Below are 19,393 nucleotides of genomic sequence, written 5' to 3'. Positions count from 1 at the left end.
ACATTTTTCAAATAATTATAAAGACCCATACATGGTAAATCAAATCAAATTAAATAGAAGGGCATAAAAAAAGGAAAGGAAAAAATGACATACCCCTACATCACTCTTCAAAAGAAACTCTCTACTAACTGTGTTCTGAATTTTTTGCTTTTGTTTGTAATTTTTTCTTCTGGAGGTTCCAATTAGAACTGTAAATACTGCATCCTTATTTCTTGTTATCTCTCATTTACTCTCTCCTAGGTTTGTAACATTGTAGCTATTATTAAATAATTTATGTTTTGTCCACAGATTAACATTTAAAATAAAAACTTTAGAAATTGTAGAATTATAAGTGTAAACATCTGCACAGTATAATATTGTGCTTAGACTCGTAAAGAAGGAAGTAAACACCTATATTAGTTACTATAAGCCTCTGCTGCTTGAGGAAGAATGTTTCAAAAGTCACTCACCATCCACTGAATTCTCTAATTTTTTTTGTCTCTTTGTTCTTTCTTCTTTATAGATTATATTAAGAAGCAATATTTTTTTAAATCTCATTCTTTTTCTTCTCAATCATTTTCTTTGATGAAGTTCCTCTTTAAGTGATGTCTGTTAGCATGTGCATGAGTATTATGAATCCTTGCACCTTCAAAAATGCTTCTATCCTGCCCTCACATTTGAGTAATAATTTGACCACGTAGTGGTTTCAGGATCAAAATCACATTTTCTCATAGTGTTTCCTTTGAAATCACTACTCCATTGTCCTCAAGCATTTAGACATGTTAAGAATTCCAGAGCCAACAAGTCTCATTCCACTACTTTTTGTCTTTTTGTTTTACCCCCATTGTTTTCTTGTCTCTCTAAGCTTTTAAACCTTTTACTTTATTGGAATTATATTTTACCTGGCTGTGTGGAGGCATGGATCTTTTCACACATTTTGACTCTTTGAGGAACCTCCACACAGTTTTCCAGAGTGGCTGTGCCAGTTCACATTCCCACCAACAGTGCAAGAGGATTCCCCTTTCTCCACATTTTCTCCAACATTTGTTGTTTCCTGTCTTGTTAATTTTCACCATTCTCACTGGTGTGAGGTGGTATCTTACTGTGTTTTTTTTTTTTTTTATTGTGGTTTTGATTTGTATTTCCCTGATGGCAGGTGATGCAGAGCATTTTCTCATGTGCTTGTTGGCCATGTCTATATCTTCCTTGGTGAAATTTCTGTTCATGTCTTTTGCCCATTTTATGATTGGATTGTTTGTTTCTTTGCTGTTGAATTTAATAAGTTCTTTATAGATCTTGGATACTAGTCCTTTATCTGATATGTCATTTGCAAATATCTTCTCCCATTCTGTAGGTTGTCTTTTAGTTTTGTTGACTGTATCTTTTGCTGTGCAGAAGCTTTTTATCTTGATGAAGTCCCAATAATTCATTTTTGCTTTTGTTTCCCTTGCCTTCATAGATGTATCTTGCAAGAAGTTGCTGTGGCCAAGTTCAAAAAGGGTGTTGCCTGTGTTCTCCTCTAGGATTTTGATGGATTCTTGTCTCACATTTAGGTCTTTCATCCATTTTGAGTTTATCTTTGTGTATGCTTTTCACACATTTTGCTTTGCACTAGACGGGTTTTCAGTTTGAAAACTCAGAGGTTGGGATGTCTGGGTGGCGCAGTGGTTGAGCGTCTGCCTTTGGCTCAGGGCATGATCCCAGGATCCGGGATCAAGTCTGTCATCGGGCTTCCTACATGGAGCCTGCTTCTGCTCCCTCTACTTAGGTCTCTGCCTCTCTCTCTCTGTGTCTCTCATGAATAAGTAAATAAATCTTAAAAAAAAGAAAAAGAAAAAGAAAAAAAAACTCAGAGATTTATTCAGAGGAGTTTTCTTATATTATTTAAAAGAGTATTTCTTCACTTCCATATCTTTCTTCTAGAATTCCCATTAGACAAATATTGGTCCACCTGACATTCCAGGTATCAATTTTTTTCTTGTATTTTCCATTTTTTGTTGTACATTGTTCAATATTTATTCCACTTTAGCTTTCGAATCACTCATCCATTTTTCACCTTTACCACTCTGTTAGTTGTCTGTTCATTAAAATCTTACTTTCCACAGTCATATTTATAATTTCTAGAAATTCTTTGTTTGTTCCATAGCAGTTTGTTTTTGTTTTAAGAATGTGATAGGGGGCAGCTCTGGTGGCTCAGCGGTTTAGCGCCTCCTTTGGCCCAGGGCATGATCCTGGAGACCCGGGATCGGGTCCCACATCGGGCTCCCTGCATGGAGCCTGCTTCTTCCTCTGCCTGTGTCTCTGTCTCTCTCTCTGTGTCTCTCATGAATAAATAAATAAAATCTTAAAGAAAAAAAAAAGAATGTGATAGGAATTCAGTTATTTCTAAAGGTGCAAATCAGAATTTTTGGCACTTATACAAATAACTTTCTTGATTATAGCTAGAAAACAAAAATGTAAAAACTTATTGAGCAATTTAAATTGCCTTATTACTTTTTTTACATTTTACTTTTAGGTTGTCTTCATAGGAATAGAATATTTTCATTCTTGATCCTGAATTATATGGGGTGTGGAGTGGTGGCATGTCAGAGAAAGGCTAGAGAGATGTTATGTGTTTCCTTATGGATTTAGACTGAATATTATCTCCATTGGTCATCTTTGTCATCTTGTTCATTGGTCAAGGAAAGCTTCTGCTTCAAATGAAATTGAAATAATCTTCAAGGCAATCAAAGACCTATTGCCAAAAACATATACCAAGATTGCCTCCAAACCTCAGTCCCTGCTATGGGAACTGGGACAGATCTTTAAGAGGTCCTTGGCAGAAGGTAAGAGGCTAAATCCTGTGCCAGGATTCATTAGATATGCTAGCCTCACAGAGAGCATCCCTCAAAGAAAAATCCCTTTATGAAATTTTATCTAGTAATATACTTACCCTCCTTAAATTATTTAATTTCACCAGGGAAATTTTCCTCATTTTGAAATATCTCTTGGCAACCCTACCATTACAAGATACACATTGTGTGCATGTTTACCTGAAAACTTTTTGCTTCCAATTTAGAGCAGGTTGCTAAGTAAGGGATAAGTGATACTTGATTTACTTCCAGTGAATCCATTTAAATCTAATGTGCTACAGTCAATAGAACTACTTCTCTGTAAAGACAACCCAATACTAGAGAGGTACATAGCAAATGCATAGTTTATAAAGAGAGAGAAATATACCTATGTCTAAAAGAAAACATTTTTGCTTCATAATTGCATTGAAATTAAAAAAACATTTTTGTAACAAAACTCAAAAATCTTCCAAATATAAATGAGTGTAAAAACTAGTTTTTAAAAACTTCCAGGGAGAGTGCCTGGGTGGCTCAGTCAGCTAAACGTCTTCAGCTTAGGTCATGGTCCCAGGGTCCTAGGATTGAACCCACATCAAATTCCCTGTTCAGCAAGAAGTCTTCTCCCTCTGCCCCTCCCCCTCCACTGGTTTTCTCTCTCTCTCTCTCTCAAATAAATAAAATCTTTAAAAAAGCAATAATAACCTGCCAGGGATTCAAAACATAGATCAGTCAATAAAAGGGGGAAGAATAGTTTCCTAATAAGAATTAAAGAACAGTCTGAGGGAGATACATGAAAATGTTAACCATAGTTACCTCTGAATATTGGATTCATGAATAACTTTTTTTTTCCCACCTGTACTTTCAAAATTTATAATGAAAATGAACTGTTGTAATAATTACATATACATAAACACAGTTTAAATTGGAATAGCAAAAAATATAAAGTTTATTTTTAAAATAGTTTTTTTCCAGGGCGCCTGAGTGGTGCAGTTGGTTAAGCCTCCACCTCTTGGTTTTGGCTCAGATCGTGATCTAGGATGATGAGATCAAGCCGAGCATTGGGCTTCATGCTCAGCACAGAGTCTGCTTAGAGTTTCTCTCTCCCTATCCCTCTGCCCAACCCCACCCCTGCACCTTCTCTATCTCTCTTACTTTCAAATAAATAAACCTTAAAGTAACAAAATAGCTTTTTTCCCTCACATGTAAAATGTTTGGATATAATTTGTTCAACTTTACCACCATTCTTCATATTTTTCATTCTTTTCCAAATTCTTATCCTCCATTTCTTAATCTGTCTTGACTACTAGCTAGTTCTTTCCCCTCTTGAAATCATTTGTCTGGTTTCTTTATTCCTTAGTCTTAGCTCTGCATAACCTCTTTTGCTCAACAGTTTTAATTTATTGTCATGTAAAAGTTTGAAACTTTCTTAGTTTTTTCCCCCTCTAGTCTCTTCTTTCTCCACCCATTAAATGCAGTCTTCTAAAATATAGTGTTTGTGTGTGTGTGTGTGTGTGTGTGTGTATTCCAGAGGCTCTCCGTTCTTTTCACATTTATTTCAGTTTTTACATTTCTCTTCTTGACAAATCAGCGAGCTTGCCATGATCTAAAATTCAGCATTTTCCATACGTTTCCCCCCCATACAATATACATTAGGAAATGCAGGTACACACCGTGATACAGTGTCTTTAGGACAATATTTAATTTACTATGTACTCTGTGTTATTCTCTAATCTAGAGTATTTCAGTTTGGGGAGACTCGTGCTGTAAGCTGTTTGTTTTAAATGTTGGTTCCCAACCCACTAAGCAGATTTCATGATCCATCCATGTGCCCCCACTTCTATTTTCCTGTCATTACAGAGGAAGGATTTTTTAAGTTTCTATGGGGTTTTTTCCCTATTTTTTCTGCTTGTGTTTCTTATCAGTGTTAATAATGATACCCCCTTTATCTCATTTACCCAAATGTTGGCTATCATTACTTATATATTTGCATTAGAGTCCTTTTCTGAAGCACTCCTCTGATTTTGCCTGAATATTTTTCTCTAATCTTATTTTCTCTCAAAAAAAATTTAACATTTAAAGAGATATAATTGATATGGATTAAACTGCATATATTAAGATCTACAATTTGTTAAGTTTTGATAAATGTATAATAGACCCATAAAACCATCACCACAATCGTAAATATGAACCTGTCAGTTACCCCCCAAATTTCTCTTGTGCCTTTTGTAGTTTCTTTTTCCTGTTTCTCTCTATTCTCTATAAATCTCCAGGCAACTACTGATCTGCTATCACTAGTGATTTTGTATACATTTTCTAGAATTTTTTTATAAATGGAATCATACAGTGTATACTATTTTTTTTAAAGATTTTATTTATTTATTCATGAGAGACACAGAGAGAGAGGGGCATTGACATAGGCAGAGGGAGAAACAGGCTCCATGCAGGGAATGCGATGTGGGACTCCATCCCAAGATGCCAGGACCACACCCTGAGCCAAAGGCAGACAGACGCTCAACCGCTGAGCCACCCAGGTGTCCCAGTGTATACTATTTTTATCTGCCTTTACATAGCTTGTTTTCAGATTCATCCATGTTGATATGTATGTCAATAATTTATTCCTTTTTATTGCTGAGTATCATTCCTTTGAACGGATATGCTACGATTTGTTTACCCATTCACTTAGTGAAAGATATTTGGATTGTTTCCAGTTTTTGGCCACCAGAAATAAAGCTCTTATGAACATTCATGTACACGTCTTTGTACAGACATATGCTTTCATTCTCTTGAGTAAATACATAAGAGTAGAATGAGTGAATCATATAGTAGTAAGTAGTACATGTCTGCATAATTTTTTGAGAAAGTGCCAGTTTTCCAAAATGGCTGTACCATTTTACATTCCTACCAGCAGTACATGAGAGTTCCAGTTTCTCTACATCCTTGCCCACACTCAGTATGGCCATTCTTCTTAATTTTAGATATTCTAATAGGTGTACAGTAGTATCTCATTATGGTTTTAATTTACATTTCTCTGATGGCTAATTATATTTAGCATCTTTTCATTTGCTTATTTGCATCCTTGTTCTTTGATGACATGTCTATTCAAGTCTTTTGCCTATGTTAAGTTGAATTGTTTTCTTACTATTAAGTTTTGAAATTCTTTATATATTCTGAATATAAGTCCCTTATCAGATACATGATTTGAAAATATCTCTTCCCAGACTGTGTCTTGTGTCACTCTTTTAAAAGTGTGTTTATAAGAGCAAAGAGTTTTAATTATGCTGACATCCAATTTATCAACTTTTTCTTTCATGGATATATTTTTGTTTCATATTTCATGTTCATATTTAATATTCATATTTCACAAGAAATACTTGTGTAACTCAAGGTAACAAAAATTTTCTTCTGTGTTTTCTTCTAGAATTTGCATAGGTCTATGATCAGTTTTGAGGTTGTTGAGTATCTTGTTTTGTGGAGTTTTTGCATATGTGTGAAGTATGGATCAATATTCATTTTTCTGCGTATAGATACCTAATTGTTCAAGCATCATTTATTTTCAGAAACTACTTTTTTCCCATTTAATTAATCACTTTTTTATCTTGGTCAAAAATTCGTCCGTTTGTATGTGAGTCTATATCTTTATTCTGTTTCATTGACCTATATGTCTATCTCAATGCCAATACCACAATCTTGATTACTTTAGCATCATACTATGTCTTAAAATCATGTAACATTAGTCCTCCACCTTTGTTCTTTTCACAGTGTTTTGGCTGTTCTAGGTTGTTTATATTTCTACATGAAATTTATAATCAGCTTTTCAGTTTCAACATTGAGCCTATTGGGATTTTTATTAGAATTGAATTAAATCTATAAATCAGTTTGAGAAGAATTGACGTCTTAGTAATATTGAGTTATATTAATAAAGATTTATTATTGTTTTATGCATTTGTCTCTTAAATTGTATTTTTAAAAAAAGTCACTAACCAAAAATACACTAATACTTTTTATTTTTTCTTTTACTGGTGTTCTTCATTTCTTCATATGGCTTCAAGTTATTGTCTAGCACCCTTTCACTTGAGTCTGAATGATCCCCTTTGGCATTTCTCATAGGGAAGATCTGCTAGCAACAACCCACCTCAGCTGTTGTTTAATCTAAGAATGTCTTAATTTCTCCTTCATTATTGAAGGATGATTTTGTTTGATATAGAATTCTTGGTTAACACTTGTTTTCTTTCAGCACTTTATTTATTTATTTTTTTTAATTTTTTTTCTTTCAGCACTTTAAATATATCATTCCCCTGCCTCTAGCTTCCATGGTTTCTGATGGCTATCAACTTTTATTCATGATCCCTTGGACATTTCAAGTCACCTCTCTCTTGCTGCTTCAAGATTCCCCCCCCTTTTTTTTAATTCTCTTTTCATCTTTTATTTTTTTATAGTTTGATTACAGTATATCTTAGGATAGTTCTTTTTGAGTATATCCTACTTAGAATTTAGGGTTTATTGGATGTGTAGATTTTTCTACTATTAAAGTTATAAAGTTTTGGACCATTATTTCTTCAAATATTCTTTCTGCCCATTTTTCTTTCATTTTCTTCTGGGACTTCCATTCTGTATATTTTGGTATGATTGATGGTGCCTTCCATGTCTTTTAGGCTCTGCTTATTTTTCTTCATTTTTTTTTGTTTCTGTTCCTCAGACTGCATAATTTTTTCAATCTCCAAGTTCAGTAATTCTTCTCTCTATTCATATCTGCTGTTTGAATCACTAGTGAATTTTTCATTTTAGTTTTTGTACTTTTAAGCTCCAAAGTGTCTTTCTGGCTCTTTTTCTTTTTTTCTGGCTCTTTTTTATAGTTTTTATCTTTATTGCTATTCTCCAATTGATGAGAAGTTGCTTTCCTATTCTTTTGTCCATTGTTTCCTTCTTCTTTTGAGCATATCTCAACTCTTTTTTCTAGTAACTGTATCATCATCTGTATTGCCTCAGGGACAATTCCTTTAATATCTTTTTTCTGTGAATGGGGTATACATTCTTGGGTATTTTGTATGCTTTGTAATTTTGTAAAGTCTGGACATTTTAAATATCCTGATGAGCAAAAAGAAAACAAAAGAAAAAAAAGAAAAGATAAGAAAATACTCTCCAGGTCTTTGCAGATTGGCTTTGTGTTGGGGCCCTCCTTGAACATTTATCCAGACCCCTTACAATTCTGCTGTAGCCTTTACTTTCAGCTAGCACTGAGTTTAAAGACCAGCCTGTTAGGAAAACTTATGGTCCTCTCTGAGCATGCATCCCTCCCTGGATGTGTGCGTGGAAGTTTCCTCATGCATGCAGTTTTTCAAAACTTTCATTCCCCAAAGTGTATCACATCCCAGCCTTTCCTCCCTCACTTTCAGCATTTCTGTTGTGTGGTTCAGTTGTTGCATGTTACCCCAGGCTGTAACACTTGTTTGTTTGGCTTTCAGTGATCTCAAGGAATGTTTTCACTTGGTCATATCTACTTCTCTCTTCTGAGAGAGTTCTAAGTTAGGCAGAATAAAGACAGGCCTCTTTCTTTGGTTCTTCAGGGAATTCATAGACATGTCAAAACAGACAATGTAATTCCTTGGGAACAATATGACTTTCTTCCCTCTGGGACTAGGTACCCACATGGAGAAGACAGGCTGCCATCTTCATATTTTATTCAGTTGCTCCAAACATTTAACTAACTTCTAGAGCTTCAGTAAGGTTGATTTTGACAGTTTTTACCAGGATTTTTGGTACTTCTGTGAAAGAATGTCCACTGGTCTCCTCTCTCTGCCATCTTCACTAATGTCCTCATACAGTGAGGTGGGAAATATTCTTCTCTCTTTGATTTTCTGGGGAGAATTGGCATTATCTCCTTGAATGTTTGATAGAATTAGTGAAGCCATCTAGGCCTGGATTTTTCTTTGTGGGGAAGTTTTAAACTATAAATTTATAGATACAGAAACTTTTCAAGTCATCTATATTTTCTTAAGTGAGCTTTGACAGTTTGTGCCTTTGAAGGAATTTGTCCATTTCATCAAAATTGTCAAATCCTTTCTTAATATTTGTTTAAAAACCTTAAACTAACTCCCCATTGGTGACTTAATCTTCCTGTTTCTAAACAGTTTATTTCCTTAATCTTCTCTTATCTACTCTTTTACTTATTCTGGGATATTCAACATTACTTTACTTCTAGATCAATTTTGTACAACCAAATCATTATTTTTAGGACCCTCAGAATCCCATAATTAATCAACCCCTTTATATTCTCAGATTTTTCTAATTTTTCCTTTTCCCTATTTCATACTAATTTACTTCTAAATCTTTACTTGTGTAAATGATTTAGTAACCATTATTCAACTTTGTTTGGAACTTCTAATAAATTTTTCTAAGAAAAAAATCAAATTACAACTTTTATAATAGAACCCATTCATCCACTAGTAACTGGCTGTGTTATATCAGCATAGTTTAGAGGCAATCATCATAGGATAATATATAAACTTTGGAGCTATGCTGCCTGGGCTTTGGTCTTAGCTTTGCCACTTATTAGCTGTGTGCCCTAATTTCTCCTTTGGACCTCTTTCCTGCATATGAAAAGTGGGTGTGATAATAATATTTCAAATAAGAATTAAGTGAGTTAGAACACAGTCTAGTATATACTAAGAACTCAACATTTGTTAACTGTTATTATGCATCAATAATGACTCTGTCTTCAAAATGGAAACTTCTTACAGGTAGGGACTAGGGTTTCTGTTTACCAAATTTTATTCATCATCTAGGACAGCGCCTTGGTGAATGTCTTATTTTGGCAGGGGTGTGAGTAGAATGGAGGTGGGGTCTTTTTTTTTTTTTTAAGATTTTATTTATTCATGACAGAGAGAAAGGCAGAGACACAGGCAGAGGGAGAATCAGGCTCCATGCAGGGAGTCCGACGTGGGACTCGATCCTGGGACTCCAGGATCACACCCCAGGCCCAAAGCGGTGCTAAACCGCTGAGCCACCAGGGCTGCCCTGGGGTCTTTTTTGAAAAAGTGTTTTTACAAATTAGTCCCACCTATATAATGAAAAGTAACAAATACAGCCTCATTCAGTGTCTGTCTTTCCTCCAGATACAGAAAACAGCCAATATACAATTTTTAGCTGCTTGGATTTTGATGTTTCTGAGCTCTTCTGGGCAGTTGGTGAATGGGACTCTGTGCAATAGGTAGTGCTCTGTTTTGTAAAGAAAAGGGTCTCTTTCAGTTTTGTGTGGAAAGTCATCCACATCTTTGCTTTAGAAAGATTTGTGTGTATACTTCATTGTATTACACTTCATGTTTAGTAATTAAGAGCAAGAATGAAACTGTAAATTTGTGTGGTATATGGTAGGTATGTGCTTGAATTAAAAAGTAATAAAGTTTCTCTGAAAGAATACCCAAGAAATTGGTCACATTTGTTGCCTATAGACAGGGAAAATGGGTGATTGGTGGATAGGAATGGAAGGGAGATTATATTCTCTTTCTGACCTTTTGAATTTATTGGCATATCCATATATTACCTATTCAAAAAATTAATTAAATGCATGTAGTCAAAATTCAAAGAATTCAAACAATAAAAAATTATTTTTAGCAATACAAAAAATATGCCCTGAAAACATCCACTCACCCTAGCCATCTAAAAGGCCCTTCAAAGAAACAACCATTGTTACATTCCTTTTGTAGACTTCAGAAATTTCTATGGATTACATGATTCTATGTTTTTATATCCTTTTCTAATATATAGATGGGAATTACTTCATCCACTTACCTTACTATTTTTACTTAGCAATTGGGAACATATACATCTTCCTAATTCTTTTCATTCTGCATAGTACCCATTATACTGTAAGTTTTTAGCCAGATCCCTATTAGAGGACATGTGAGTGGTTTCCAGCTTTTGCTGTTATAAATGATACTGCAGTGGACATCTTATACATGCATTTTTCTACAAATGTATAGCTGTGTTTGAGGAATAAATTCCTGGAAGTAGTATTAGTGAATCAGAGGATTAATACATTTAAAATTTGTTACTGATATATTACCTTCCAAATTGAGGACACGCCCAACAATAGTATATAAGTGCCTGCTTTCTCATCACCAACACTGTGTTATAAAAATATTTTTATCTTTCTTAATGTGATAGGCAAAAATTGATCTTGTTTTAATTTGTGACTAGTAACTAGTAGAGCCAAGATTTGAAGTGAGGTTCTTAAACGAGCTGTCACTCTTGCTACAAAACTGAAATATTCTTAACTACTATACTGTACTGCCTCAACATAGTAAGATTAAATATCTTTGCATATTTTATCAGGAATTTGCACTTCTTGTTTATGTCCCCTTTGTCCATATTTCTATTATGCATTTACTATAATTTTTTAAATGTCTTGTTACTACTAGCAAGCATCACAGAAATTCGGCCAAGAAATATTAAGAGATGTTAAAACTAGTGGGTGAACAGGTGAATAGAGGATTATATATTTATAGAGTCTTGAAGTATTCCCTCCATCCCAAAAATACTGATTAAAGCCTTAAAAAAAAAAACCCACTGATTGAATATAAAAGGGAAAAATGGAACTTCACAGTAGACACTGACTCAGGTATGTGATCAAGGTTAGCTTCACTAGTAATGAGACAAATCAAAATGGTGGACCACAGAAAGAGCACAGCATATCTTCTGTGATATTTTTGACAAAGTTTCAAACTTTGAATCTCACCATGAGAAAATATCAGTTAAATTGAGATTCTAAAAAGTAATTGACTGTGTCCCCTAGGTGGCTCAGTTGGTTAAGCATCTGACTCTTGATTTCAGCTCAGGTCATGATCTCAGGGTTGTGGGATGGAGCCCCACATGGAGATTCTGTGTTCAGCAGGAGTTTGCTGGAGATTCTCTCCTTCCCTCTCCCTTTACCCCACCCCCTACTCTTTTGCTGTCTCTCTCCCAAATAATAAATAAATCTTTTTTTTAAAAAAAACCTGGCCTATAATTTTCCAAAATGTCAAGTCCATGAAAGACAAGAAAAGTAAGTTTGAAATTATTTCAAAATACAAAAAGACTAGTTCATTTTATCAAACCAATATCAAAATCCACTAAGGTAAATGTATAACTAGTTCAGAGGTATATTTATTTAAAAATTTAATTGCGGGATCCCTGGGTTGCACAGCGGTTTAGCGCCTGCCTTTGGCCCAGGGCACGATCCTGGAGACCCGGGATCGAATCCCACATCGGGCTCCCGGTGCATGGAGCCTGCTTCTCTCTCTGCCTATGTCTCTGCCTCTCTCTCTCTCTTTCTGTGTGACTATCATAAATAAATAAATAAATATTTTTTAAAATAAATAAAAATAAAAATTTAATTGATTTCTGAACTTCCTCTGTTATTTTCAAATCCAAGTTAGTTTTAAATCCGTTATATATAGTTTTTTCTCAAATTTACATATTTTATATTTGGAATTCAACTACTTGCTAAAATTGATTTATAATCCCAAAGCCAGTACTCTGAATGCTTTTATGGTTATTCATAGGTATACACAGAGCAGCAAAAAGCTTTAGTTACCAGATGTACATGTTCCCAACTAAGGGCAACAAAGTGCTCTGCCTTTTTGTTTCATCTCTTACGCTATAAACTGGTATCCTTTTTGCTATTTAGTGTATTTTTCACATTTTAGGCCATTTTGTTAGTGATTTCTGGTTTAAAATAGCCCCTGTGTATAGTGCTAACATTGCTGAGTAGTGTTCATAAGCACTAGAAGGCTGTGATGTGCTTTTGAAGAAGAAAAATATGTGCTACACTTACTTTGCTAGGGGATGATGTAGAGAGAGTACTGTTGGCGTGAGCACAGTTAATAAAATGAATATCTATTTTTAAAGTTACCTTTAAACAGAAACACAAATAAAACAAGATTATGTATTGATGAGTTGATGAAAATGTTGTGGCCAGAGGCTCATCTGTATTTTCCCTAGGAACAATGGTTCAGTGTTCCCTAATTCAGCATTTACAGCAACTTTGTAGAACATGACTATCATAGATAACAGATTTAGGGATGCCTGGGTTGCTCAGTAGTTGAGTGTCTGCCTTTGGCTCAAGGCATAATTCCGGGGTTCCAGGATTGAATCCCACATCGGGCTTCCTGCATGGAGCCTGCTTCTCCCTCTACCTGTGTCTCTGCCTCTCTGTGTGTCTCTCATGAATAAATAAAATCTTAAAAAAATAATAACAGATTCAACTGTACTTCTAACATAAACACCAAACTTCTACCTCAGGGAGGTTACAGTTGCCCTCAAACTCCATATGATCAGTATCTATTCTTCAGGTTCTTCCAAATTTGAGAAATACGTAGATTATTATTTAATGAGAGGATTGTCCATTGATATCTATATCTATTGCTTAAATTTTAATTTTTACTCAATAGTCAGAGCCTAGAACATATAATAAGATAGATTTCAAAGCTCCATGTAAGGGTGCCTTAGTGACACAGTCAATTAAGCATCTATCTCTTGGTTTTGGCTCAGGTCATGATCTCAGGATCATGAAATTGAACCCCATCATGAGCTCTGCCCTCAGTGTGAAGTCTGCTTTAGACTCTTTTTTTCCACTCTGCCCCTCCCCCCTCAAATAAATAAATAAATATTTTTAAAAATCGATGTAAAGTTTAGCCTTAAAAAATACAGGCTTTGGATTTGTGCTGTGGTCAGAATTGGGGAACCAGCAATGCTGCGCTGAGGCAGGCAGCTTAGAAGAGTGAAGGGATCAGGGAAGATGGTGTCAAGGGTGAGCCATGGTACAGGTATTCATTTAGCATATGCCCAGAACAAACACTATCAACTTTCCTGCAGGTTAAGATTTGTTTGTTAGAGAACACAACTCATTAGGAAAACGCTAAAAATGTTGCCAAGATAGCAGCTAACAAGGATTTTAGCTTAAAATAGGCTTGTGAGATAAAATGCTCAGATTAAGCATTTCATGGTATACATACCAAAAATGATTTGTCAGTTATCTGAAACATTAAAATTAAGTGCTATTCTACACTTTTATTTGTTTGATCTGGCAACCCTCACCTTAATTTTTTTGAAAGTGTTTTAAAGGTGCAAGAACTGTGAATATCAGCAGGTAAAAAGCTTTGAAGCTTAATAAAAACAAATCCAAAAAACAAGTCTGAAAGGAACCTGGATGACAGTTTACGAGGTGTTTTTAAAAAGAGAGTTCAACCAACTTTACCCAAAAGGGAGACTATTGTTCATTGCTGATATAGATGAGTACTACAGAACAAGACTGCTTTTGATACTATCACTGAAATTCAAAATGTCAAGCCTTTAAACTTCACAGTTAGAAATGAAGTACTCTTTACTAGGAGTAAAAAAGCTCACCTAGAGATTGAAGATAGCCTGTTACCAAAATTCCATCAAACTCAAAACTCATTTTTGAAGTAGAATTAGTAGCTGTTGATTGAAATAACAGTGAACAATGGCATAAACCTGTGACCTTGATGAACCATGTAACTTTTTACAACTGCTCACATTTTTGGCTAATTCTTTAGAAGTTAAGGTAAACCTTGCTTTGCTTACTTGTTCCTCATCTTTTGGAAAATATGACCCTTTACAAATCTCTGAAGTCCAAAATATTTTATTATAGCTGTGTAAAATGTTGGTTAAAGAAAATTGATTTTTCTTTCACCTCATGTCACTAAAAATCTCAATGCCTTTTTTTTTTGTAAAGATATACTGTTTGACATGTACTTTATTATAGGCAGTGAGGTCACTCAAGGAGACAATCGAAGACTGTTGGGACCAGGATGCAGAGGCTCGGCTTACTGCACAATGTGCTGAGGAGAGGATGGCTGAACTTATGATGATATGGGAAAGAAACAAATCTGTGAGCCCCACAGTCAATCCCATGTCTACTGCTATGCAGAATGAGCGGTAAGACCTGGAGGGGTTTGGCATTCATCATCAGTCAGTATTGAAAATTGAAACTAAACAGAATAGAAAAAAGACTATTAAACTAATCTAATAGAGCAATGATAAATTCCTATAATCTAACATTCTAACTTTTCTTTCAATGTATCCATTTTTTTAGTGAAGATTTTTGTTTGGTATAAATGCAAGATGGAATCGGTGGGGTTTTTTTTTTATATCTCAAGATATAATAAAAGAGGTTAGTCTTTATTAATGCATCTTATTCCCTAAAATAATAAAGGCAAAACATTTTCATATTTCCAAAAGTTTATAAACACTTCTACACATACTGCCTCATCTATCATTTGTTGTTATTATTTCTCTTTCTCTTGCTTTTGTTTTTTTGATTTTTTTAGAATAAAACTATGAACTTGCCTATGTATCTAACCACTGTTTCACTAGAGACTAAGATTTCAGGCTTCCTATCCAATGCCCTATTGTAATATACTACTTTAACATGAAATAAATTAATTAGGTCTTTCCCTCCCATCATGAATATTACTTTATGAGACATTTCTTTGTTAAACTATGATTTTTGGGGGATGCCAGGGTAGCTCAGTCAGTTAAGCGTCTGCCTTCGGTCCAGGGTCCTGGGACAAAGTCCCACATCAGGCTTTCTGCTCCACCGGGAGTCTGCTTCTCTCTCTTCCTCTGCTGCTCCCCTTGCTTGTGTGCTCCCTTTCTCTCTCTCTCTCTCTCTCTCTCTCTCTCTTCTCTCTCTCTCTCTCTCTCTCTCTTTCTCTTTCTCTTTCTCTTTCTCTTTCTCTTTCTCTCTCTTTCTCTCTGTCAAATGAATAAATAAAATCTTAAAAAAAAAAAAAAAAAAAGCTATGGGGCAGCCCTGGTGGTGCAGTGGTTTAGTGCTGCCTGCAGCCTGGGGTGTGATCCTGGAGACCTGGGATCGAGTCCCACGTCGGGCTCCCTGCATGGAGCCTGCTTCTTCCTCTGCCTGTGTCTCTGCCTCTCTCTCTGTGTGTGTGTCTCTCATGAATAAATAAATAAAATCGGAAAAAAAAAAAGCTATGATTTTTCATCCTAAATAAAAGTGCTTTTTAAAAAATTCCTTTAAAAAATTGAAACTTTCAGGCTGTCATCTGTGTTTCTTTGTCCCATGTTTAGGGGAAAGTTTTCCCCAAAATATGTCATTTTATTTAATTCATGTTAAAAATTTTCAGAAAAGTACCTAGGAAAGATTTACCAGAGAAAATATACTTGGTTATTGAATAATTTTTTTGCTATTTTCTATTATTCTAATCGCTAAGAGCAATTTGTGTTATGAACTATAGACCCAAAATTGGGTTTACACTGCTTGTGTTTGGATTGAACTAGCTTCAGCATGTGAAGTCTTATTCCTTATATGTCAACAAGCAAGGAAGGTAAAGACTAGCAATTCTAAATATAGATTTTCTTACTTTACACATACTTGAGGATAGCCTTCTGCTTCTACCTTCCCTGGTCTCTGTATTTTCTGTGTGCTCAAGCATGTTATTTGTACCTCTCTCAAGAGTCAGTACTTTAAGTACTTTTAAACTTTTCCTGAATGGTAAGAAGAAATCCTTGATGCAACCCTCCCTTGTGTTGACCATTTTTTGCTCCCTAAGTCATTCAGTTCTATGTTTTACATGTTTCTCATGTCTAGTCACTTCTAAAGTTTCCCCTAAGTCATGGTTCATCCCATAGTCATTCCACTCTAAGTTTCATTGTATTGAATCTTATCCCCCAGACCTCTTTTCCATGTGCTGTACAACTACTTTTTTATTCTTCACCCTCCTGCCATTCTACTTTAGCTGCTACTTTCCTCTTGTAATACTTGTATCTATTAATGTTCCCATTGTTTAGTTAAAGCTACCCCTGGCTTTTATTTTAAATAACCTAAATACGTAACACTATGATACTCAAGAACCATCTCTTTCAAGGTGTGATGATGGCTGTGAAAAACTCTTGATAAACTGGAGAGTATTTCTGAATTATTATTCCTTTATCTGAATATCACACTCTGCCTTATACTCTCAGGCTGTAGAACTTTCATTGAATGGCTCAGTTTACCCCCAGAAAGGTACATTCCATTGCTAGACAGTCTCTTAATTGAAGCATGGAAAAGCTTTGGAACAGCCTAAAAGCTTACACTCTTTTTACCATTTGGCTATTGGAACTTAACTGGTAAAGTATTTGCTGAGGCCACTATGTATCTAGGATTATAGGAGTACAAAAGAAACATATACCCACTTGTGAACCTTTATGTCTGGTTGTGCAGGTATACAGTTCATAAAGATATATTTGGTAATGTTATAAAACTATAGAGAAGGGATCCCTGGGTGGCTCAGCGGTTTAGCACCTGCCTTTGACCCAGGGCGCGATCCTGGAGTCCCGGGATCAAGTCCCGCGTCAGGCTCCTGGCATGGAGCCTGCTTCTCCCTCTGCATGTGTCTCTGCCTCTTTCTCTCTCTCTATGTCTATCATGAATAAATAAATAAAATCTTAAAAAAAAAACTATAGAGGAGATTTTTTAATTAACTCTTCTAAATGAAAATAATGGACATTTATGAAAATCCTATCTAGATCCACCTAAGTTTTTCAGTAGTCTTTTTTTAGTAGTCTTAATTCATATAAAACTAGCATTTAGGGCAGTGCAGGTGGCTCAGCAGTTTAGCGCCACCTTCAGCCCAGGGCCTGATCCTGGAGACCCAGGATTGAGTCCCACATCAGACTCCCTGCATGGAGCCTGCTTCTCCCTCTGCCTGTGTCTCTGCCTCTCTGTGTGTGTGTGTGTGTGTCTCTCATGAATAAATAAAATCTTTAAAAAATTATTAAAAGAATTAAAAATAAAACTAGCATTTAGGGGCGCCTGGGTGGTTCAGTGGTTAAGTGTCTGCCTTTGACTCAGGTAATGATCTCAGGGTTTAGGATCAAGCCCACCCTCCACCACCACCCCCATCCCTCACTCCCCTGCACTCTGAACTCAAGGAGGAGTCTGTTTCTCTCTCTCCCTTTGCCCTCCCCCCCCCCCAGCTCCTGCTCTCTCTCTTGCACTCTCTCTCTGTCATATAAATAAATTTATATTTTTTAAAACCTAGCATTTAGCAAGTTATTAATTGACACTTGATTATATGATCACAGTTTTTAAATAACCTCTAGTATGTGGTTAAGAATAAAATAAAAAGCAGTTCTTATTTTAAAATCAGAGATATTAAACTTGGAGAGTCAGTTTGTCATAAATGTACATTCTCAATGTGGCACTTTTTTCTTTCTTTAAGCAACCTGTCACACAATAGGCGTGTGCCAAAGATTGGCCCTTATCCAGATTATTCTTCTTCCTCATACATTGAAGACTCCATCCATCATACTGACAGCATTGTGAAGAATATTTCCTCCGAGCATTCGATGTCTAGCACACCTTTGACTATAGGGGAAAAGAACCGGAACTCAATTAACTATGAACGGCAGCAAGCACAAGCTCGAATCCCTAGCCCTGAAACAAGTGTCACCAGCCTGTCCACTAACACAACAACCACAAACACCACTGGCCTCACTCCAAGCACTGGCATGACCACTATATCTGAGATGCCATATTCAGATGAAACCAATCTGCATGCCACAAATGTTTCACAGCCAATTGGGCCAACCCCTGTCTGCTTACAACTTACAGAAGAAGACTTGGAGACCAATAAGCTGGACCCAAAAGAAGTTGATAAGAACCTCAAGGAAAGTTCTGATGAGAATCTCATGGAGCATTCTCTTAAACAGTTCAGTGGACCAGACCCACTGAGCAGTACCAGTTCTAGCTTGCTTTACCCACTTATAAAACTTGCAGTAGAGGTGACTGGACAGCAGGACTTCACACAAGCTGCAAATGGCCAAGCATGTTTAATTCCTGATGTTCCACCCGCTCAGATCTATCCTCTCCCCAAGCAGCAAAACCTTCCTAAGAGACCTACTAGTTTGCCTTTAAACACCAAAAATTCAACAAAGGAGCCCCGGCTGAAATTTGGCAGCAAGCACAAATCAAACTTGAAACAAGTAGAAACTGGAGTTGCCAAGATGAATACAATCAATGCTGCAGAACCTCATGTGGTGACAGTCACCATGAATGGTGTAGCAGGTAGAAACCACAGTGTTAACTCCCATGCTGCCACTACCCAGTATGTTAACGGGGCAGTACCATCTGGCCAGGCAGCTAACACAGTGGTACATAGGGGCCAAGAAATGCTGCAGAATCAATTCGTTGGTGAGGATACCCGACTGAATATTAATTCCAGTCCTGATGAACATGAACCTTTGCTGAGACGAGAGCAGCAGGCTGGCCATGATGAAGGTGTTCTGGATCGTCTTGTGGACAGGAGGGAACGGCCACTGGAAGGTGGCCGAACTAATTCCAATAACAACAACAGTAATCCATGTTCAGAGCAAGATGTTCTTACACAGGGTGTTCCAAGCACAGTAGCAGATCCTGGACCATCAAAGCCCAGGAAAGCACAGAGGCCCAATTCTCTGGATCTTTCAGCCACAAATGTCCTTGATGGCAGTGGTTTGCAGTGTAAGTGAAAGAATCATTTAATCTCTCCTTCCTGTCTTTTGGGACTATTTAATTACTCATTTTTACCACTTTTGGAAAT

General features: G+C 36.1%; 1 protein-coding gene across 1 annotated transcript in view; it reads left to right on the top strand.

Annotated features, from left to right (window-relative positions):
* The window catches only part of BMPR2 (bone morphogenetic protein receptor type 2), a 67,509-nt gene that overhangs the window by 38,426 nt on the left and 9,690 nt on the right, over nucleotides 1-19,393 (top strand). The window contains exons 9-10 of the mRNA XM_072812650.1: nucleotides 14,572-14,744; nucleotides 18,035-19,314. Of these exons, the coding sequence (XP_072668751.1) occupies nucleotides 14,572-14,744; nucleotides 18,035-19,314 (1,453 nt within the window). The remainder of the gene's footprint in view (nucleotides 1-14,571; nucleotides 14,745-18,034; nucleotides 19,315-19,393) is intronic.

This window comes from Canis lupus, chromosome 36 (assembly GCF_048164855.1).
Source record: "Canis lupus baileyi chromosome 36, mCanLup2.hap1, whole genome shotgun sequence".
Classification (NCBI taxonomy): Eukaryota; Metazoa; Chordata; class Mammalia; order Carnivora; family Canidae; genus Canis; species Canis lupus.
The sequence above is the reverse complement of the archived record's forward strand: the minus strand, read 5'-3'. Positions and strand labels throughout refer to the sequence as shown.